The sequence below is a fragment of the Vigna radiata genome, chromosome 5, assembly GCF_000741045.1.
Source record: "Vigna radiata var. radiata cultivar VC1973A chromosome 5, Vradiata_ver6, whole genome shotgun sequence".
Lineage (NCBI taxonomy): Eukaryota > Viridiplantae > Streptophyta > Magnoliopsida > Fabales > Fabaceae > Vigna > Vigna radiata.
This window is the reverse complement of record NC_028355.1, coordinates 31,735,385-31,750,385: the sequence shown is the minus strand read 5'-3', so window position 1 is coordinate 31,750,385 and position 15,001 is coordinate 31,735,385. Positions and strand designations below refer to the sequence as shown.

The following is a 15,001-nucleotide window of genomic DNA, read 5'->3' as shown; positions in this document are numbered from 1 at the left end:
TTCAACCACGTAATCCAACAACAGAAGAAATTGAAAACTTATTACAGACTATGAACATTGCAGATCAGAATTTATTCAGACAGTGGTTCGACTTTTTATCTTCGCATCCATCCTATACAAGACGTCCAATAGGGATGCCGCAACAATATCGTTTCAATGCATTGCAACGATACCTCAATGAAGCAAGGTCATCATAAACTATTAATAATATAATTGTATGTTATTATGTTGGGATTTTTTTTTAGATCATGTAATATAATAACTCCTTTAATTATATGTTTGCTTAAAATTAATGAATCTCACTTTCGTAGACAAATAAATTAATAGTATTTCCTAACAAATTTTATTACAAACAAATACTATATTTAAAAATAAAATTATTTTACAACATTATAAATTTTTAACATTTTAAAAATTAATTTTACTTATTATTTCAATTATTATTAATTAATTTCCTCTCTTTATTAACATTTATACATTCAAATATAACATTAAAAAAAATCACATTTTATATTACTTTAATACCTAGGGGCATTTTGGTAATCTATAATTTTTACCAATTAAACTAATTTTTTAAATCTGTCACATCAATCAAATCCTACACTCATTCTCACAAACTTTACTCTCAAATCCACTCTCAATTACCCACAAATCCACTCAAAGAAACAACAATAAAATTACCCTCAAATCCATTCAAATCATCTCCCTCAAATCCACCCAAAAGAACACACCCTAAATCTTAAAAAAAAAGGCTTAATAGCACTGATGGTCCCTATTTTCGTCACCAACATTCGTTTTGGTCCCTATTTTTTTTCTGTTTAATGTGGTCTTAAAGATTGTAAATTTCGTTCAATCTGGTTCTTTTTGGAGACGCCGTTTAAATCGTTAACGACAGAAACTCCAATTGTGCAGAAAAGTGTTAATGTGGCATTTAACTGCCCAAGTGGAGTCCGTAGAGGCATAATGAGGTGGATTTATTCATTTTGAAATTGAAATTGCAGATATTAGGGTTTGCTTTTTGAAAATTAAATTAAGGGTTCTTAGAATTTGGGAACCCAACCTGTTTCACCTTCGCCTTCGTCAAACTTTCCCTTCTTTTCCTTCACGCTCTCTAGACCTACATCCACCCATGTCACCAGTCCTAATCCAATGGCCTCAAAGCCGCCATCCGTCGCCGACAAACTCAAGAAGAAGAATAAGTTAATCACCTCCGAATAATGGGTTCTTCACCAACGGGGTTTTCATTTGACAAGCAATTGAGCATTTTTTGTTTGGGTTTAGGGCTTTACTCATACTGTTGTGGAAAAAATGGGGTTCTTGCCTTATGATTTTGGAAGCTTTAGGAAGTGGTGCTTGTTGGGGTCTAGTTTGTTGCAGATTGTGGTATTGAGGCCTAACCTGTAGATTATTGCAAATAGGGATTATCTCTACCCCCATTGAACCACNACCAAGTGAGGAATGACAATTTTGGTGGCCCAAGCTAGTGCAACAACAACAAGAAGAAGATTGGGAAGTAAACATGGCTTATCAACCACCAAGATTGGGAAGAAGATTGGTTAAAAACCCTAATTTGGCTATCCACCCTCATTAAAAATTAGGTTTCATTAAAGAAAGGCTTAATACCCCTGATAGTCCCTATTTTCGTTAAGTGTGTTCGAAATGGTCCTAGTTTTATTTCAGATTTTACCTCACTATGCCTGAAGGGAATCCACGTGGCCAGTTAAATGTCACATCAACATTACTCTGCACAGTTGGATTGTTTGCCGTTAACGATTTAAACGGCATCTGCAAAAAGGACCAAATTGAACGAAATTTACAATCTTTAGGACAACATTGAACAAAAAAAAAATGGGGACCAATTCGAATTTTGTCAACCAAAATAGGGACCATTAGTGTTATTAAGCCAAAAAAAAAATAACACGAATTTTATTTTAAAATCTACTTAAATCCATTTATTTTGCCATCAGCCATGAAGATCTCCATCTTCGCCATGGAAGAAGTAATCGAAGCACACCTCAACTACCGATTGAAGCAAGTTGTCGAGACACAGTATGTCTCTACCATTGCAGCCCACCACAAATATAGGTTACTCTAAGCGACACTTTCCTCATCACCGAACGCCCCTTTCCTCAAACTCGCAACAAACATTTATGGCAAATGTGGGGATTTTGAAAACCAACAAGAAAGAAGATGAACCTAGAGGTGGCTCACAAGAGATCGAACAAATAAAACAGGTTGCAACCACCAAAATGAGAAAGGAAAGGTCAACTTATTACAATTTTTAAAAAACGGAGACTGGAGATTTCAAATTTTAGGGCTTCTAGACTGAGATTAAGGTTCTTCGAATTGGAATTTTTTACCAAAATTAATAAAAGAGAAACACACTTGTGGACGACAAGAAGGAGCATACACATAACTATGCATGACAACAAGAAATAGATGATTATATAAAATGATAGGCTTAATAGCCAATTTTGTCCCCAGTTTCGTTGACAAATCTCAATTTAGTCCCTCGTTTTAAAAGTGTTTGAAATGATTCCTCACTTTCAAAATTTTGAGTCAAATTAGTCCCTTTTGTTAAACAGAATCAAATGGTCTTAAGGGTTTAATGATTTAGCATAAGAGATATTATTTTATAGATTCTGCCAAATCATCAAGCCATTAACTTTGTTTGTTTCTGTTTGACGGAAGGGACTAATTTGACTCACAATTTTGAAAGTAAGGACCCATTTTAATCACTTTTAAAACGAGGGACTAAATTGAGATTTGTCAACGAAACTGAGGACAAAATTGGCTATTAAACCAAAATGATACTAAAACAAGACAAAAAATAATAATAAAATCTTATTATGATTGGTCTTTATAAATGTGTCATAATAAGTTTTAAACATAATTTTAATTTTATCACCACTTGTTATGATATATCTATTAAATCTCTTATAGTAAGTTTTTCCTCTTTATTTATTATGATAAATCTCATTTTACTATGTAATAATTGTTATTCTTTTACAAAAATATCACCGATAAACTTATTATAACAATTAAATTACATTATACGTAATTCCACTTTTTCTATGAAAAGTTTAGTTTAAGAAAATGTTAATATTATCGATTTCAATCACGATTACCTTTTTGTTTGCATTTTATAATAACACTAAAAATAAAACTTAATAATAGTTGTAATTATAGTATTAGTAAATTTTATTATGATTTAATATATTTTTAATTTAATATACAATAACGTAATTTTATTATTGTTATAATTACAATGTTAAATAATAATAATATATAACTTGTAATTGAAATTTATACTTTTATTAATTTTAACTAAATAAATTTTATTTTCTATTCATTTTAATTATGAGAAAAAAAATCTTATATTTCAATCTATTAAGTATATTTTTTTTAATATATCAAATCCATTAAATTATCAAAGCTCTTTCATCTATCTCTTAAAAAAAGAACACCAAAAATCCATCATTAATCTCCCAGAAATTCTCTCCTCTTTAAACAACGTACGTCTCCAAATCCAAAGAGGAGAAAATGTTGCATGGTGAAGCCGTGTGATAAGAAATAAATGTGACAGATGGAAGAGGATGGGATAGAGGAAAATCCAAAACATTTATATGAGCAACTTTAGAGATGCTTCCTTTTCTAATTTTAATTTTGATTGATGTCTGTCGCATAACATTTATAGCAGAAGCAGATTTTTGAAGCTACCTTCATCAGTTCAACTACCCCATCTACCACTTCTACAACAACCGCCCTAAAACCTCCTACTAGTACTACTAACCCACCCAACCATACAAATAACTTACAAGAACACACCAACGAAAAAATTAAAAAATTGACAATTTAAATTCTAAACGCAAAACAAAAAGGATGCCAGCTTATTTTCTTTTTTTCTATTTTTCACTTCACCGGTAGGTTCTGTACGATGGAGTGTACATACAACTCTCTGCAAACTTCACCAAATCTTTTGGTTGAGGAAGCCGAGTGGCCAAACCTGACAAAACAAAGTATTCTCAATTTTACAACACTCCTACTTACATTTTCTTTTCACAAATCTCAAACAAAACATGCTTACCAAGCTCATAAGCCTTAGCAGCAACATTGGCAGCTATGTGAGCTGAAATCTTTCTGATGTTGGTGAATGGTGGGAATATGAGTCCCATGTCAAAGTTCTCTTGGCTGACTTGTGAAGCCAAAGCCTCAGCTGTTGCATTGTTACATATTAATCTCAAATGACATCATAGGATTGCAAAATTCAAATAACGTTCAAGTGTTTGTGTTGTACTTACAGGCAGCCAGAAGAAGGTCATCATGCACTCGAATGGTCCCAGACATTATCAAACCGAGTCCGAATCCAGGAAATATGTATGCATTGTTGGCCTGATGAACAAAAAACAAAAATGTCCGAGTTAGACCTTATTTCAGATGTGACATTTTTTTAATGTAAGTAAAAATCTCAAGGACTTAGACCTGGCCAGGCACAAACACTTTTCCCTCATATTCAACCGGGGGAAATGGACTCCCACTTGCAAAAATGGCACGTCCCTGATGGAGATGCACGAGAAACAAAGGAACAAATAAAATATTCAGTACTGGTCAATCAAAACTCCTATACGAATAAATAAAAATTGAGTCTTTTGCTGTACAATATTGAAATATTAAATTCTAATGCAAAAAATACAGTTCCGTGTGTTAATAACCTGACTCCATTTGTAAGCTTCTTCAGCAGTACATTCTGACTGTGACGTGGGGTTGGAAAGAGAAAGAATAATAGGTTTCTACAAGCATTATCATATATTAAATTGATTAGCTTATTTGAACATGAAATTCATGGAAGGTATTAGGTAATAAATAAGTTGAAATAGTACCTCGTTGAAAGAGGCCATAGCCTCAATCACCTCTTTAGTAAAAGTTCTTCCTTGTCCCGATGTTCCAATCAGCACTGTTGGCTTAATTTGCTGATTAAATAAATAATAACATTTAAAATGTCAGAATTCAAACTTGCGCCGTGTATATGTCGTGTAATGGATAGGAAGACAAACAATCATACATTAACAGCATCTAAAAGATTTTGAACAGGTTCATGCTCATGAGCCCAGGGCTTCTTGAAATGTTGGAGTGAGTCTTTGCGGGAGCTAACAATCAATCCCTGTTAAAGTTTAAACAAAAAGATTAATGAAATGGAAGATGAGAATTTACTTCGAACAGGTGGGACTAAATTGGGTTTTAGACAACCTTTGAGTCCACCAACCAAATATTCTTGCGCACTTCCTCCAGTGGAGCATTTGTCTGCATAAACAGATGTAGTTTCTCAATAACTAAATTTCATGCATTGTTCACATCTCAACATTCTCACCACCCGCCACAGGAAAAAAAAAAAAACACAACAACACTAAAAGCAGCTAACAAACCTGTTTTGATGTTTCAAGTGCTATGAGTTCTGCTATTCCAGTGCCAGCCTGCAACCGCAAGACGATGCAATTAAGCCAGAAGGATAAAAACAGGCCATTCTTTATCTATGACCAATAAGGAACGTGAGCCAAGAATTGTACACACTCACCTCTCCAGCACCAAGAAACAAGAATCTGTGATCAGCTAAATTACCACCAACCAATTTCAGAGCTGCAACTAATCCAGCAAGGACAACCGATGCTGTTCCCTGGAACACAGTAGACACAATATCAGGGCTGTTTATAGGTTATAGGTTATAAGTATAGGTAAGTACCTGAATTCATTGGTGAACAGAAATTTCTTACCTGAATATCATCATTAAAGACCAGATGTGTTGACCTATATTTCTCGAGCAGATCAAACGCATTGTGGTTTGCAAAGTCTTCAAACTAAATACAAGACAAAACAGGTATAGAAATCAGCAAAACGAAACTAGCAAAGACTACACTCTAATATGCCAAGAAATATTGTCTCTTGAAACACTTGTTAATACCTGAATTAGGACCTTTTCTCCATAAGTTTGCTTCAGTGCTGTCATAAATTCGTGCATAAGCTCGGCGTACTCCTGGAACCAAAGAAGTTGAAACAGAGTAGGTACTTACATAATAGGAAATTAGGATGCCTGAAATTAAAAATTACTAATTCCACAAGATTGAGCAAGGAAAATAAATCACGAACCTGCCCAGTTGCACGTCTTTGCTTTAGCCCAATGTATAATTCATCATTCAGCAACTTCTCATTGTTTGTACCCACATCAATGGTAATAGGCAAACACTGAAAAACATAACATTACAGGATTACTAAGAAACGAAAGTTACAATATGCACAACAAACTTTAATGTCCGAAAAAAAAAAAGTTAACATCTTCGGACAAAGAAACAGATGATTATATGTTTATGACAGGCATAACTTATGGGATAACAGTGTGATCAAATATACTTACAGCTGATGGGCGAACTCCTCCAAGTGCTGTATATAAAGAAAGTTTCCCCACCGGTATTCCCATTCCCTTAGAATACAGCACAGCAGAGATTACAACATCAGATTTTGTGGTTCAATATAACTCATAAATAATAAATGTGAACAGGTATAATAAAAATTACCTGACAACCAAGATCACCAAGACCCAGGATCCGTTCTCCATCAGTTACAACTATGACTTGGATGTTCTTCTCAGGCCAATTCCTTAGTACTTCACGGATCTTCCCCCTTTAAGTTCAAGTACCACCCAAGAGACAAAGGAACAACAAAATCAATACAACCAGTGACCACTTACAAAGATTCCAGGGTAATAAAACAGAAATCAAAACCAAACTCACTTCTCTTTCAAACTTATATAAAGACCCTGAGGACGCATAAAGATGCTCCCATATTTCTGACAGGCTTCACCAACAGTTGGAGTGTAAACAACAGGGAGTAACTCTTCAACGTGATCAATAAGAAGTGTGTAAAATAGCCGTTCGTTTCTCTCCTGCAACGCATGACATATTAAAGTGAAAGCATTAATAACTTAACAATGAAGAAAGATCAAAGATGAATATCAAAATGATAAATAAAATTAAGACGACAAGAACTTTTGCCATTGTTCAAAAAGTTGCTGTGAAAAACAACAGACGGGGAATAGAAAATCCTTCGCAGATGAATGCATCTTTTCAGAACATTTTCTCAAACTGTTAGATATAGTTACGTTTTGGGAAAATAGTAAATGAAATAATTGTACACTAGGCCACACCTGAAGATCCATCATTGCCATGTACTTCTGCAATGGAACTTGATACTGGCGTATGTGCTGGATCATTTTCTTTACCTGACCAATAAATAAGTAATAAATTTGAATCGATGTTGAGTGCACACACAATTTTTACTGTGTTGGAAAATAAAATAAAAAAATAAACTTTCAGATTATTACCTGAGTTTGTTGGGGAATAACTGATGGGGGAAGAAGACCACGCAAGTAGTGAGCATCCCTCTCTTTTTCACTGAAGGCAAGCCCTTTGTTGAAGTGAGGATCTCGTAACAATGTATAACCACTACAAAACATGAAGCGGCTGAGAATCAAGAACACGCATGATGGCTAAATAGTCTCTCAAGTTATAGTAAGAAAGTATCACATAAACATTAGAAAAAAGTATTGTTTTCTCCATTTTAAAAATACAATTGAACTAAGCCATCAAGGACATCACATTCAGCCTACACGAAAACAAGAGAAGGAACATATTCCATGCAACCCCCCAAAAAAAAATCTCGATTTTGAAAGTCTAGTTGGAGTAAAATTAGAAAGATTTATATATTAAGGACCCGTGATATTTACAATAATTAGTCACATCCTGAGGGACACTCCTTTATTTAGAATTCAAATACAATAATAGAAAAAGTATCTTCAAGATACACAAAGATGCATAAACCATCAAGGCTACCTGGCATTTCAAGGATATATAAAGCCGAAATGAAACAGAAAAAAATGACCATATAAATTAACCACACAGCGCTTATTTAAGATCTCTCTGAATATAAAATACCAAAACCTTGTTGAGTCCATTCTCAAGAACTCCCAATTCTGGCAGCGACACACACAAAGATCCAAACTTGTAATTTGAATCTAAAATCAAAGAACGTGAAGGCTCAATAAAACATGAAAATAATGAATAAAATCAAGAGTGGTACCTAGCAACGGAGACACTCCAAGGGGTAACAAACTGGTCCTCCGTCGCCCTATCCTCGCCGTACACATCTTGAGGACCACCGGCGGAGATGGAGTTACCGTCAACGTCATCCACCGGAGAATCCTTTTTCAATTCTTTCAAAGGCGTCTCCATCACAACGCTGTTGTTTCTATCACCCGGCCTGCCGTTGCTTGGGGTCATGCACACCACCCTCATAGGAGTTAAACGCCTCCTCGGCGCATCACCCATGCTTCCACACCCACCTAACCCTGAGTTGCTCTGAGAGAAAAATAATCACAAGAGGGAAAAGTTAGACAAATTATGAGCACCCAGATCAACAAATCAGCCATTCTCTTGAAATTCAAAAGAAAAATCCATTTTTTTGGCTAAATCATAAAACCAGAAAACCCAGAAATTTTGGAGAATTTTGACAGAAACTGATTCATATCACAAAAAAAAAAACTTGAGCAGAAGTGAAAAGGAAGACAAGGCAAGGTGGAATCAAAAGATTAACAGAAAATGGTGCAAATCTGGATGTGTTCGAAGTGGGGAAAGTAAAATCAAAAGATCGGTGTGAGGGAAAATTACCAGGAAAGCGCATCTGGTTGAGGAGAACATGATGCCGAAAGAGAGAGAGGAAAGAGAGTGGTGTTGTTGTTGTCTTGCTGGGTGTATCACCGGGAGAGAGAAAGAAATGAGACAACTCTAACAAATTCTCTTCAGTTCTCTTTTCCTCTCTGTCTCTCTGCTCCTCCCTCTCCCCCTTTTATCTGACAAGCTTTGTTGCACTCAACACACCAACAAAAAACACAACACAGCACAGATCACACAGAAACAAGCAACTTGCAAGAAACTCTTTCCTACAACCAACCTTATAAAGGGTGGGTGCGTGCAAGTGCATGAACAAAACAGTATTTCCCATGATATTACCAAACTACCCTGGACTTGTTCAAAAAGCATTTTCCATGTTTTTTTTCCAAAGAATATTCAAACAAAAAGACCCAGAATCAGTGGGGCATTACCTGTATTTACAGAGCTCCAGTATTTTTAAGACTGCTTCATAATTTATTTATTTTATTCATCAATATAAAATTTATAAATCTTGCCCTAAACTTGTTTATCATTAAAAGTTGTAATTTTTTTTTTCCCAGTAGTGAGTTTAATTAATGAAAGAATGTATGGCTGAGGAAGGGGTTGCAAATGGTGGGAAGTTCCAATGTGATGTAGGTGTCATTATTATGTTACGACATGTGGCCAATGAAAGAGGTATAAAGAGTTCAACAGTGACACTATGATGTTGGAAGGTTGATCAAATGGTTTGGAGCCGTCAGATGAAGCATTTGATTTGGATCCATTCCTTTGAGATTTACATAAAGTAGTGTCTGTTTTCACAAAACTTCACGTGAGATTCAATCAAAAAATTCTTGCAGTTGTCGGTATGTTGTTTGGGTTTAGACGTCGTTCCACTTAACACCAAAACAAGATCCTGTATTTTCTTCCGTTGTGCTCTTCCGTCTCAACTACATACACATACACCCTTTGTTTTAGGTATGTTTATTTATAAGACTCCACTAATTAATCTATTAGTGTTATACAAATATTTAGTTATTACATTTTGTTAATATCAATTAGATATACTTTTATTCATTACCAAATAGTATTATTAATTTTAACTTTTTTTTTATCTATCACATTTCCTTCCATTTTTAATAATAGTGCATTGAATAATACATTAATGGGTTTAATTTTATTAGACTCACAAAATTGTCATCGTTAATAGTGTTTTTATGGAAAATAGTTAATGTTAAATACGTTATAAATTGGATAAGGATGATTAAATACGCTCTATTTACTATGATTAAATATTTTATTTTATGAGAAAATGTATTAAATAAAATTGTTTTTTAATAAAAAAATGTTTAAAATAATTTTGTATTTCAAATAAATATGAATCAAAGTAACCCCAACATGGTTAAATTAACATATAAACTTATAACACGACAGACAATGGTAACTCTAAAATTATATGGAAATGACAAACAGCATCTTCGTGTTTTGGTACAGGTAACTGTGATTACTATGAACATAGAATGATGTTTTTTTGTTTTTGTTGTTGTATGATGGTTGTTTTTACTAGTGTGAATCTATAAAACCCTTTGTTAAGAAGGTAAAATTTATTTTTATGTTTCTAATTACGTAATAACACGTAAATAATATTAAAATATAATTAAAATTCACGACTTTTTATAAATTAAATGTGGAATTAGGTGTCTATGTATTGTTGGAGTTTGATGTTTTGGCAACAGTGAAAAGAGAAATGAATGGCTGAAAATTAGAGTGGTTTGTGGTACAAGAGAGTTGCATTGGATGGGTCATAGATGGAGATGACCATATGATGTTGTGGGTGATAACAATGCAGTGTTGTCAAACACTCAATGTGCTATTATGTCATGTCCTACACCACCTCATCATGATTCTCTCTATCTTACTAATTCCATTTACACTTACAACATTCTTGTTATCAAATTCATTTTATATTATTTTAATACTAATTTATATTTTGTACTTGTTTAATGTTAATTAAACAATTTTTGTACTAATGATATAAACTCTTAGACAGTTTAGTTAAAGATCAAAATAAATGAAGAAATAGATTAGATCTTGTCAGATCCTCTTCCTGATTGTGAACATGTGGTTAAATCTCTTTTTAGTGAAAGTGGTTTGTTAAATATACTTTTCTAAACTTTTATGCTATTACATCTTTTGTTACTATATTAATAACTAATAAACACTACATTAAGAATCTAGAAAATACTTATAAAAATTAAAATTGATTTTTATAAACAATATTTGATTTTTTTTATTATTGGAAAATTAAAGTACAAATAAAAAAATAAGTTAATTGAGTTTCATCTCATAAAATTTATTATCATTTTTTTTATAAAACTAAGAAGGTAAATATGTGGTATAGTGAACAAGAATGACAATTAAAATAGTTTTATGATTTTGTTTAACCATTTTACTATATTACGATTATGTGTAAATTTAACTCGTAAATATATACGTCATGAAAAATATTAATTTTATAATGTTACAACTTTACGTAATGAAAATGAATTATTTTATTGATACATATAATCATGTTAAAAGTATTAATTTATGTTGAAATAATTAAAAAGAAAAGTTAAATTAGTTGAAAGTGATATAAAATTATATAATATATATATATATATATATATATATATATATATATATTTTATTAGAAACTTGTAATTTTTGGATAAAAATATATTATTGTATGATTGCAATTTTATTGTTTTCAAAAAATAATTATTTTATTATTTTTTTATTATTTACATTATTTTTTAGATTTATAAAAAAATTTATTTGATTAACTCATTTTATTACATGAATATTGATCAAGTTTATTTTTTATTTGTTTTAAATATATTTCCCGATATTGATTTTTTTTTTTGCAATCTTCATTTATTTCAATTTGTTACATTAAATTTTGTAATTTAAACTACATGAAAAATTTAACAGTAATTAAATAAATACTACAATTAATATAATAATTATTTGTTTTTATAAAATTTAAACAAGTAAAAAATTAAGCATAATAAAAAATTATTAAATGTAAATGCTAATAAAATTAATAAATAAATTATAAATTATAAATTACAAAGTATTATAAGACATTTTGAAAATGTCAAAGTTATACCGTTATTTTTTTTAGAAATATCGTTATTTGACCTCAATTTATAATGTTTATTTTTTCTTCAAATAAATGTGATATAAACTTCATTTAATAATATGTTGGTTATATTTTAATATTATTTAGTTTAGTTTTCATTTTCATTTTCATTATTAGTTATTGTGAAATATTTATGCAAGACAAATTTTTATGATACCCTTAGATACTTTAAAATAACTAATATCTTATGAAATAGAGTTTATGAAGTAAATTTGTAAAATAAGGAATTGTTAAAAACATGACTAAAAGGGGCCAGTTGGTTGAAAAATGTTTTCTGAAAATTAATTTTTTTTACTTAAAATTGTTAATAATAGGAAAATTTTAGTGTAGTAGCTAATCAAGATAATTTGAGTTAGATTTTTCACTTTGAATGTAATATTAAATTATTAAATTACAATATATACAAATTAGTCATTGAAATATCTTTAAAAAATACTTATGAATGTACTAAAAACACTTAAAAATTACTTATATCACACCAAACATTGATACGAAAAATTTCAAATTAAAAATTATGTCATTAAAATGTGTATATATATAACATGACGTGTGATTGATTTTATAAATAATTATCTTATAATGTGATTAACATTTTTGATAAATTTTGAACAAACTTTCTTTTCAAACAAACAAATGAAACATGTGCAAGTACTATTAAAAATTTCTACAAATCCCAACAACAATAGTCAATTAATTTGTTTATTTATCAATAAAAAATACTTTAAAACATTTTAATTAATTATATTTTTAATTGATTGTTTATAAAAAAATGAGTTTTCATGAGATTTTATACAATTAATTATTTACTCTTCATAATTAATTATTCACTGTTCATAATCCATGTAAAAGCAAATATTTACGGTTAATAATCAATTATTGATTGTTGACCATGGATTATCTGTAAAAATAAGTGTTTAGATTTAGTTGACATAATCATATCATTGTTTAAGATTGATAATATAAAATCTGGTTTAACATGTGATAATCAATTATAAACTTATTATTATGTTAAAAGAGAACAAAAAACATTTTTTAAATACAAAAATACTCACAATTATTTTAGAGATGGATTTATACATTCACCTTTTCATGAGTCAGAGGAAAAATAAGTAACAATAAGAAAAAAGTACATCCATCCATCAAAATCGTCATCAAACCAACACATGATGCTTTGTCAATAAAATTAATTTAATACATTGTTGAAATTTATGATACTGTATATAAGTACTTCAAGTAACTAATATATTTTAAAGAACATTTAAGTTAATTAATGATATATTATCTATACCTTAATATTAACATTTTTAGTTTTATTTTTTTTATATTCATTATTAATAATTTTTGGATATTTATTGTCATAAAATATTTTTTCGAGATATAAATTTATATATCATACTTTGAATAATTAATATATAATGAAATAAAGTTGATATTATTTTGTCAACTATATTATTTATAAATTTAGGTATGCTTAATTAAAATCTTATTAATATAATTTCTTCTGTGAAATAAAAAAAAATGTCTATGATTTTCAATTAATTGTTTGTAGTTTAGTTTATTCATTCATTGACTCATGTTCTTTAATTGTTTTTGTTTATTAGTAGATAATGACAAATAACTTTTATTATTTTAATTAAGAATGTGTTAAATAATAAGTTACTATGGTTTTTAATGATTTTCATGTGATCACTTATCATTATTAAGATAACATTATCATATATAATATTGACTTAAATATTTATGTTGAGACGTTTTTAATAAAAATAAAGAATAAATTTATTTTTAAATTTAATGTATTATATAAAATTGAAAATGATTTCTGGTTGAAACTTTGATATAGTTTAGTTTATATATTTCTAAGACGATTTTGATTTTGATTTTTCAATTACATTATCGCATTTTAATTCAGTATTAAAGATGTTGACATGTATGGTAATACATGCCTGACATGTATCATTTATTTATTTAATTAAAATAAAAATTTATAATTAATTTATGAATTTATTTAAAAATTTAAATTATTGCGTTGACCTAACCTAAATTCTTAAAATTAATTAAAAGAAATTGAAAATCATTGCTTGAAAACATTGCTACCATAAGGATCTAGTGGCGAAATACATGAATTATATTCTTCATTACTTTAACACAAAGCCTGACAATCTAATTTATCACTTCCATTACCTTTGTTTTTGTGAAACATTCACAAGGAACTTTTCCGACTCCAAATAATGATGGTTAAAAAATAAATGTTGTCAAATGAAACACAATAACATTTTTGTAATTATGGTGAAATTTTTAACATCGGTTCATTTACAGTCATTGTTGAAAGTGGTGTAGCACAAAAACATTCTAGTTGTGCTGTCATTACTACGCGCTCTACTTGTGTTAGTATCAGTTCACGATCCGTACTATACAAACACAAACCTCTACATCCTGTGAAGCTTTGTCGTATCACATCGCGCACTCTACAACCTACAAAGCTCCATCACATTGTGTTGTGTAACATCTGCATCCCGCAAAGCTCATCCGCACCACACCACTCACTTCTCGTAACTCCTCGCCACTCTACACCATTGTACCTCTACCAGTGACCTTTTGCAACATCAAAGTTCTGCAACCAGCCATGTGAAACCCAATATATTATTTGCAAACAATCCACAAGAAAATAATGCAACCTCTAGACCCTAAATCCTAAATTTTTAACAACACTTAAAATCTAGACCTGTCTTCCTTTTAAAAAAGTTTAACGATGGTTCAAAAACATCGTAGATTCCCTAATCTTTAAAAGCCTTATCTAGTTGAGTTTTCGCAACAATGATTATCTTCAACCACCCAACACCATTATCGTACATATAATCATAAAAAATAAAGACTATTAAACCAACACGGCTCCATTTTTCTAAAATGGAAGGACAACTTCCTCCTTCTCTAGTTGCTCCATCATTGGAAATTATTTCATCGCCCTCACCTTCTACATAACATTAATCCACAACCAACAATCAATAATTACCAACAATAGTGAATCCAAATCACAATACAAAAATCAAAATAGAGGAAGAGAGAAGAAGGAATGAGGGTAATGTGCTCCTCTGAATTGGGGTAGGATCAACGGCGAAAGGTA

General features: G+C 30.6%; 1 protein-coding gene across 1 annotated transcript; it reads right to left on the bottom strand.

The window, feature by feature from the left end:
* Positions 1-3,602: 3,602 nt before the first annotated feature.
* On the bottom strand, positions 3,603-8,978 carry LOC106762185 (NADP-dependent malic enzyme). The gene is made up of 20 exons (XM_014645941.1): positions 8,715-8,978; positions 8,128-8,405; positions 7,373-7,493; positions 7,196-7,270; positions 6,783-6,934; positions 6,567-6,672; positions 6,407-6,472; positions 6,142-6,237; positions 5,957-6,028; positions 5,769-5,852; positions 5,573-5,671; positions 5,424-5,471; positions 5,248-5,301; positions 5,063-5,161; positions 4,881-4,970; positions 4,713-4,790; positions 4,483-4,557; positions 4,302-4,392; positions 4,088-4,216; positions 3,603-4,006 (listed from the first exon to the last, which is right to left on the bottom strand). Exons 1-20 carry the CDS (start codon positions 8,742-8,744, stop codon positions 3,918-3,920), a joined length of 1,932 nt encoding a protein of 643 aa, XP_014501427.1. The 5' UTR covers positions 8,745-8,978; the 3' UTR covers positions 3,603-3,917.
* Between the last annotated feature and the right edge of the window lie 6,023 nt (positions 8,979-15,001).

What these genes read in the sequence shown, in the direction of transcription:
- LOC106762185 (XM_014645941.1), bottom strand. Translation starts at nt 8,744, where the DNA reads ATGTTCTCCTCAACCAGATGCGCTTTCCTG. An exon ending in TGGAGTGTCTCCGTTGCTAG is followed by an intron (nt 7,494 to 8,127) that starts GTACCACTCTTG and finishes CATGTTTTGTAG; the next exon opens with TGGTTATACATTGTTACGAG. An exon ending in AAGCTTACAAATGGAGTCAG is followed by an intron (nt 4,558 to 4,712) that starts GTTATTAACACA and finishes CATCTCCATCAG; the next exon opens with GGACGTGCCATTTTTGCAAG.